General features: G+C 33.7%; 3 protein-coding genes across 3 annotated transcripts in view; 1 reads left to right on the top strand and 2 right to left on the bottom strand.

The window, feature by feature from the left end:
• Positions 1-1,404: 1,404 nt before the first annotated feature.
• LOC21404199 lies at positions 1,405-4,164 on the bottom strand. Its single transcript, XM_010113213.2, has 5 exons — positions 4,084-4,164; positions 3,723-3,770; positions 3,330-3,618; positions 2,676-2,855; positions 1,405-2,092 (listed from the first exon to the last, which is right to left on the bottom strand). The coding sequence occupies exons 3-5, from the start codon at positions 3,573-3,575 to the stop codon at positions 1,454-1,456; spliced, it is 1,065 nt and encodes a 354-aa protein (XP_010111515.2). The 5' UTR covers positions 3,576-3,618; positions 3,723-3,770; positions 4,084-4,164; the 3' UTR covers positions 1,405-1,453.
• Positions 4,165-6,193: 2,029 nt separating this feature from the next.
• On the bottom strand, positions 6,194-6,810 carry LOC21404198. The gene has a single exon (XM_010113212.2). It carries the CDS (start codon positions 6,794-6,796, stop codon positions 6,194-6,196), a length of 603 nt encoding a protein of 200 aa, XP_010111514.1. The 5' UTR covers positions 6,797-6,810.
• Positions 6,811-6,943: 133 nt separating this feature from the next.
• Positions 6,944-8,035, top strand: part of LOC21404197 — a 5,988-nt gene continuing 4,896 nt past the window's right edge. The window contains exon 1 of the mRNA XM_024175468.1: positions 6,944-7,031. Coding sequence (XP_024031236.1) covers positions 6,944-7,031 — 88 coding nt within the window. The remainder of the gene's footprint in view (positions 7,032-8,035) is intronic.

The raw sequence follows: 8,035 nt of genomic DNA, 5'->3' as shown, positions 1-8,035 counted from the left end.
TGCAGCTAAAAACCGCAACAGCGAAAGTAAGAGAGAAAGCACAAATGCATTGTAAAAACTTCTTATGACTGTCATGTTATATAAACATATTCACATATAAATATTTGTACATAAACTAATTCTGTACAATAAAAACTACTGACTTCTTATATAACTTATGATGGGTAAAATACTAGTTAATCCTAAAGTTTTAATTTTTGGATTGTTTGTCTTCACACTAAAAATCGACCAACGGTTTCTAATTTCTGTAAGATATGAATTCACCGCATGATGACTTAAAAATCTATTAAAACCTATTGAAAACTGTAACATTTTGCACTTTTTGTAAATATTTACGTAAAATTTTCAATTATTATGTGATAAAAAAGTAATTATCTATGTTAAATTTTGTAAAATATGAATTCATCGGGTGATGACTTAAAATCTATTAAAGTCTATTGAAAACTATAACATTTTGCAGTTATTATAAATATTTACATAAAATTTTCAATTATTATGTGATAAGAAAATAATTATTTATGTTAAATTTTAAAAATCATTTGTTTTTAATATAGAGAACCAAAATTATAAAAAATTGAACAAATGATTTTAATATCGAGAATCAAAACTATCAAAAATTGATTGAAAATTCAAGGACTAATATACCCAAATTAAAAGTTTAAATTTTAAAGACCAAAATATCATTATGCCCAAAGTTCAGTAACTAAAAGTGTCAATAACCCTTAAAAGAAAGGAAAAAAAAAAAAAAAAAAAAGGAAATCAGACACACTAGTGTGTACATGAGCAGATGTCGTTGAATAAACAACACCCAGATAAGAAGGAAATGTTCCCGATCAATTGCACTTAAAAGAATTGCATAAACTGGGAGTAGCCTCTACAAAATAAATGCAAAAACAAACCTCATGACAGGAGAGGCTGGTACAATAGCCTGTACGAGAAAGACAAAATACAGAGATAAAACTTGGAATAACTTTCCAAATTCCTATCAATTCACTCAGAAATGTCGGGAAATTAGACAAACTATCAGTCTATCACTCAATGATTTACATACATAGTATCATTAGAGAGTTTAGATAGAAAATTCTCTGGCACCAACCACTCCCATTTAAGAAATGCATCAACCTTGGGCACACTTCCTTTCCACTGGGTTATTGTCCAATATTTAATTAGTCTTCTACTTTATCCACGTCCAGTTTAGTAGGAAGTAAGAAGGTAGTATCATCATCACAATCTCAAAATAATTGCCAAACCTTTTTGATTTCAGCGTCAATATTTTACACATGTATATACAGAGCCATTTTTTCCCAACATATCACCCAACAGAAACCAAGGAGATAAAAACCTTTCACCCTATAGTACATGGTTATGTAAACATGTATCATTACAATCTACAAGCATCAAAACTTCCAACGGTTCATGTTGTATGATACAGTGACAGAAGACAATAACTGTGCTACGAAAAAGAGAGACCAACAAACCTCGAGGCCTGGTAGGCGATTCTCAATGCCAATGGAGCCAATGTTCGTGCCATTCTTGGCAATGTTGGGTAAGAAAGTGTGCCTAGTATGAACCAGTTTAGGCTCAAGAGAGCGACGGCATCAGAAGCAGGTTTATTCTTAATGGTTGAGAAAAATTGGACCACACTCATTAGCGACATCCCAACCACTGTGAGCAGAGCCACAACAAGAGGCATGCACGGGTCTTCAGCTTCCCAGATGATCAATCCAACAAAAAGTGACAACACTGCGCTGAACAAGCTCTGTATGATTGCCGTCTCTCGTCTTTGTTCAAGGACTTCACAAGTTTCCAAATTTCTGCGAATGGTTCCCAATTCGGGTTTCAAGAGCTTCAGCAACTCGGTGCTAGTTTTGCTCTCGTCCCCCGATGTACTTGCGAGCATCATAAGGTCTTGGAGGATCATACCACTCCCATCATAACTCGGTTTCCATTTGGGAAAACCATATGATATGCCATATCTGTCAGCAAATCCACTGTCATGGCCCGTACCGGTATCATCTTTGCTTATTGGGCTCCAGTATCCCTTGCCCTGAACTTCCAACAGCCGAAGGTTTTCGGTTTTCACTTCCTTCAACTGTCAGAACAACATTCGTGACTGAATAAGGACTAATTTTGGAATCGACTTACCAAGAATGGAAAACCAATAAATCAGTTTAGCCATTTGATGAGACCATACTACTAGGTTCTTCCATTTATGTTCTTGCTGTTTCCCACATCACTCTAAAATCATCTTAATTCAATGTCAGAACTAGAGTGTAATCTCCTAGAAAGTAAGAAACATCTTTATATCAAGTAGAGATTGTTTACAAGTAGGATTCAGCGCTCTTAGTGCTAATACATAGTTGAAGATCCTCAATGTGAGAATCAAAAACCATAAACCCGATGCAACCTTAAAAGACTAACATTTCCCTAGAAATTGGTTTGGAATTTTAATAAAATAAAAAAAAAAAGAAAGAGAAAAGGAAATTACTGCTTGAACTTATGAGTCTTATTAGTAAATATTAACAGGAACCACAAAAAGGTTATAATTAGAGTTGGGTCAAGTCTGAAATTTACGACAAGGCAGTAGTATGTAGGTAGAGGAAATATAATAAGAAAAGCTGTTGAGAAACAAAAAACCAGAAAGAGGATGAATCATGAAATGTGAGTTGTAGTACCTCATCTTGTAAAATTTGAATTTTGGCAATGGCTTTGTCAAGTTGGTCTTCAAGGTCTGCAAAAATCAGCTCCATCATTCTATGTTCCTTCACGGCTGTCTGGAGATGTTTCTCAAGTTTTATTCGCTCCCATTCAACATTCTCCAACTCGTTCTCAATATAACGCAGTTGCATTTCCAGCTGCCAAATATAACAACCACTATATATTTATGTTGTTAAGAGTTAGACGTCTTTAACTCTTTACCAATAAAATCGCAGAAGCAACCTCTCAGACTCAATACTGTTTTTCTCTAACCAGTCTCTTAGGCAACTTCATTTATAAGTGTGAAAATTCTCTCAATAAGGGATTTTGTCACGACAAGGTTGATCCACAGGCTGTCCTGTCTCGCTTTAATATCACTTGTTATCGATTCTCTGTCTAGTCAATGTGGGACATTGTTCTCACACTCCCAACATTTTCCATCTAAAAAATCGCCACTCTTTGTAAATTCAAGGACTAAATTGAAGTTCAAGCCGCACAAGTGATTCGTAGGTGTAAATCTCAGACAAAATAACATTCACAGGAAATTTGACGTTTTACATCCATCAAAGGAAGGGAAAGTGATAAGAATGCAATTGAAAAGAAAAAAAAAAGAAAGAAGAGTAGAATCTGACCTGCCTCTCCCTCCAAATGGCAGTGAGAAGTCGTAAAGGAAGAGTTAGAAGAGCAATTGTCCACACAAACATTCTCCAGAATAAACTAAAATGCAAATAGATTGTGGCCTTTAACAACTCTGTCAAGGTAATACTGAAAATGAAAGCAGTCCTCAGCCCAAACAAACATGCCCATTTGAAAACAATGAAAGGCCTCGTCACCAACACTACTACGCTCCGTGTTAACTCTGACAATAACAATCCCATCGCATTCACCACTCTTTACTGCTCCTCAAATGCATTTCCCATACTTGCCCAAAATAAATAAAAATAAAAAATTCCCCAAATAGTCATTGATTGAATTACTATTAAAAAGGAAATTCAAACAACATGACAGCAAAAAATCTTTGGTACCTTTTTCTCAAAGCAAGTGAACATCGTTCGTTCCGAGTAAGTTTTGACCTGGCAAAAAGAAAAGTCAAAACTGAAAAGAAAACAGTATAAAGTACTAAGAAGCAAGACCAAATATCCTATAAACCGAAATTGCGTAGCAAATGAACAAATAGATTAGGGAGACTTGCCCACGTTAGACCCACAACGCCATTAAGTTATAACTAAAGGTAGCAAATACCAAACTGATTCAACTTAAAAAACAAAAAAAGAAAACTTTTTCTGTATGTATATGAAAATGTAAGCAGCCAAAAGTGAGAGAAAAAAAAAAAGAAAAAGAAAAAAAAAAAGTCCGAAAAAGCAAAGAAAGAGAAGGAACACTTACGAGCATAGCAGCAGAGGAAGTTAGGAAGTGGGCATAAGAGACTAATGGAGAGGAAAAGAGTATAAAGTAGGAAGAAAGTGGATAATGATAATAATGAATATCAGAAAATGGGAAAAGCTGAAAGCAGTTTGAAGAAAGTGAATAGGTGGCAGTAACACCATATTTCGGAACTGACACGTTTTAGTCTTAGAATTTATAATAATTCAATTATTGATTTACAAGTTAGAATAGATAATTAATGAGAAAGAGAAGCGGGAAATATGGCAGAGCGTCGCCGCCAGATGTAGCACTCTGTCCGACACACGCCTCCTCACGGCTCACTTCCCCGTTGCATTGCTCATGCACTCATGCTTATGAATCGCCGCCAACCCTCTTCTTGCTTGCGGAGAATTTTACGCCAACTTAAGAAAGAGTGCCTTTCATCATATTTGTATAATAATTTTATTTTTTTTATTTTTTTTTAAATTTAAAAAAATTTTAAAAGGGGATCACCCCGACCCGATTCCTTTTTACCCGCCCGCAACTACAAGTAGCCACGACACGAGTAGGTGCCCGAATAGGATGGGCATAGAAATTATCAAATGAGGATGGGATTGGCATGGGATTTATGTTGTCCTTAAAACGCCCCCTGTTCCCTCTTGTCTTCGAGCTCGTTTGGTTCATAGATCAGAATTATAAGATTAAAATTATTTTTAATTTATATATATCTTTTATGAAAAAAAAATACTGTAATGAATCATGAATTATGATTCGAATCAGAGAACGAATCCTCCAACTAAATAGATTTTTAGTGTCTTGATATATGTATACATATATTTTTAAAATATTTTTAATATGAATATATATAAGATTAATTGCAAAAATTCTTTCTTAACTATAACTCGTGTAATAATTTCTCTTAATTTTCAAAACATAACAGCTATTCTTATAGAACTATGAACTGTTAAAAAAAAATACTCCTTCCATTAGTGTCTCTAATAAAATCACGATATGTCGAGGATAAAATAAAAATAAAATAAAGAGAAAGGATTCGTTGTATTTTTAGGATTTAGAACAAGTTTTTATGCATCACACAGGACTTGCATAATCTACTTTATAACGTAGTGCAAGTTGTAGAAATCGGTTGAAAAAAAAAAAAAAAAGTAGAAACCAGTAGTAACGTAATCCTGATATGTTTCACAAACTTCTTAGCTTATTATAGAAAAGATAAAGAGGATGTGGTGCCATTGAGAAGCAACTGGAAAGGCGAATGTTGACCGACATGAAAGGCTAAAAGGGCAATTCAATTATGAGAGACCAAAAGCACAAGGTTGTCTTCTTATAAGAGAAATTTTTAGTATGTTTGACGTATTAGTGCATCAGAATTTTTTTAATATTAAATTTGTATATTTGTATATTTTTATGTAATTTTATATAAATTTAACAGATAAAAAATTTAATCTATCGATACCTTAACTTATGAAAAAAAAATCCCTTTTTATATATGGAGCACCGCATTTATATTTTTCTTTGGGTCTTCTTTCTAGTTGCTTTGGCTCTCACTACTACCAAGCCAAAAGCCAAAATGGTTTGATTGCTCAGGCAAGGCTTTTACATAAACAAAGTTGTGTTTGCTCTCTCTCTATATTATATATATATATATGTGTATATATACATATATATATGAAGAAAAAAATGTCTAAAAACAACTAAAAATTGTGAAATACTATGCATAAAACGTAATTACTTTTTTTTTTTTTTTTTGTAAAACTCCCCCGGCGGAAAAAGAAAATTGAGGGACAAATTCATCATCATAATACTAATTGTTCTGGGATTAAGAGCATCAAAACTCTTAGAAAATAAAGGGAAAAAAAACTCAAAAGTACATGAGACTCCATATAAACTTATTTTTTCACTAAATTCTTCAAGAGGGTTACCAACACTTAAATATCGCTAATCCTGAGCTAAGAAAATGTTGATCATGTTGATCAACAAGAATGATAAAGACTAACAAGATACTCATAACAGAGGTGAGACAGAACAAGAACCGTACATACATACATACATACATATATATATATATATATAGATATGTACACAAATTAAATTAATTAAGCTAATAAATAAATAATTATTTGGCCCTTGAAGTACAAGGTGAGCTCATGTAAGAACCAGTCAAAGGATGAAACTTGAGCTGACAATTCAAGTTACACCAGAACTTGACAGAGCCCAATAGGCCCACCCTCCAGCGGGCCCTGGAATGGCCCTTTAGATCAAACGTAATCCGGTCATCCTTTAAGGCCATGTCCACTTGCTGCATTTCCTCAGGATTAAGAGGAATAGAAGAGGAAAGCACTTTGTAAGGGAGTTGTAAAGAATCATTCTTAGCCACCTCAAAGGGTTCGGCAACGAGCTTTGCAATGACGATGCCTTGGAAGCTAAGAAAGAAAGAAGTGTCGCTGAAGCTGGCATGAGCCTTGGCGTTTTCGTTTTCGGCTTTCACGACAACGGTGAGCTCTGCCTCGAGGAGTCCGGCGATGTCGTTTTGGAGCTTGTCCAGATGAGCGGAGACGACGCTGATGATGGGGACGCTGGGGTGGATTACTAAGTAGCCCACAAACACCACAAGCCCCGTTATGATGACTGCGATCGCCACCACCGTGCAAACGATGGCCAAGCACCAGATGACCGGGTGGGTGGCCTTCTCCGGACCTTGTATTAGCTTTCCTGGCATTGCACGTAACGGGAGTTACGTGTAACTACTTTCTCTCTCTCTCTCTCTATATATATATATATATTTGTTTTTTTTTTTGAATGAGAATACAAAATAAATATGAATTTATGGTGTGCTACATATATATATATATATATATATCTATCTATGGATGTGATCAGTAGTAATACTGCAGCGAGGAGAAATCACAGAAACACATATTGGCAAGCTGAAGAAGATGAGAAAAAAGAGAAAAGTATAATTAGAAAATACTAGTCTAGTTGTATGGGTTGATTGGTTTTTGTTTTCCGTTAGGAGATCAAAGGTAGAAAGAAAGAATATGGAGAGATATATTGGGAATTAAGGATGGAATTATGTTTTGGGTTTTGGTGGGTTCTTAGCTCTCATTGGAGGGGGAGGTTTGGTATCTTCGTTTCCTGATGTTAAAGCCATTGAATGTGTGTGCGCGCGCGTGCGTGTATGTATTTATCTTCTATGTGCGGTTGGTTTTTATATATCTATATAATTATACATCCATACACACACACACACACACACACACATCCACCCTGTTAAGGAATCTCGACTCATCCACAAGGCCACTTTTGTAATTTGCCCATGAAAAAGTGATATACCAAACTTGCATTGCGAAAGACATGTCGTCCTCCCTTTAACCTGTGTTCCAATTAATTAACATTAATGTAATTCTAATATAGTACTAATCTTTATTAGATTTTGGAAGTGCAATCAACAAAACACTTTATGATCCGCTTCATGATGAGGTACTTTATATATTCTATATATGTCTGATGTACTGTTAAAGGATAATAATTGAATTTTATATATATATATATATATATATATATATATATATATATATATATTGCGAGATTTTTAAGAGTATTGTGAATTTTGAAAAAATTACTTTTAGTTGTATTAAAAGAAGAAACATCTGTTAAAAAAAACAGCTAAGTGTTTGATAAATTATAATTATAGTAGTTATGCTGGTTTCAAAATGAATATAATAACGTTTGGTAAATTATGAGGTTGAATTACTGTGGCTAATTACAAATTATGACTATAATATAATATAATATAATATAATATATTATATGTAATTACAATATAATATATATTTATTATTATATTTAATATAACACAAAATATTATTATTATGTAATATATTATATAATTATGATATAGAATATAATAATATTATTAAAATAATAACTGAAATAATTAAAATAATGATTATATTAA

This window comes from Morus notabilis, unplaced genomic scaffold (genome assembly GCF_000414095.1).
Source record: "Morus notabilis unplaced genomic scaffold, ASM41409v2 Scaffold256, whole genome shotgun sequence".
Taxonomy (NCBI): Eukaryota; Viridiplantae; Streptophyta; class Magnoliopsida; order Rosales; family Moraceae; genus Morus; species Morus notabilis.
Note: the sequence above shows the minus strand (reverse complement) of the source record. Positions and strands in the feature narration are given on the sequence as shown.

What these genes read in the sequence shown, in the direction of transcription:
- LOC21404199 (XM_010113213.2), bottom strand. Translation starts at nt 3,575, where the DNA reads ATGGGATTGTTATTGTCAGAGTTAACACGGAGCGTAGTAGTGTTGGTG. An exon ending in CCATTTGGAGGGAGAGGCAG is followed by an intron (nt 2,856 to 3,329) that starts GTCAGATTCTAC and finishes TATATTTGGCAG; the next exon opens with CTGGAAATGCAACTGCGTTA. An exon ending in TTCAAATTTTACAAGATGAG is followed by an intron (nt 2,093 to 2,675) that starts GTACTACAACTC and finishes TTGTTCTGACAG; the next exon opens with TTGAAGGAAGTGAAAACCGA.
- LOC21404198 (XM_010113212.2), bottom strand. Translation starts at nt 6,796, where the DNA reads ATGCCAGGAAAGCTAATACAAGGTCCGGAGAAGGCCACCCACCCGGTC.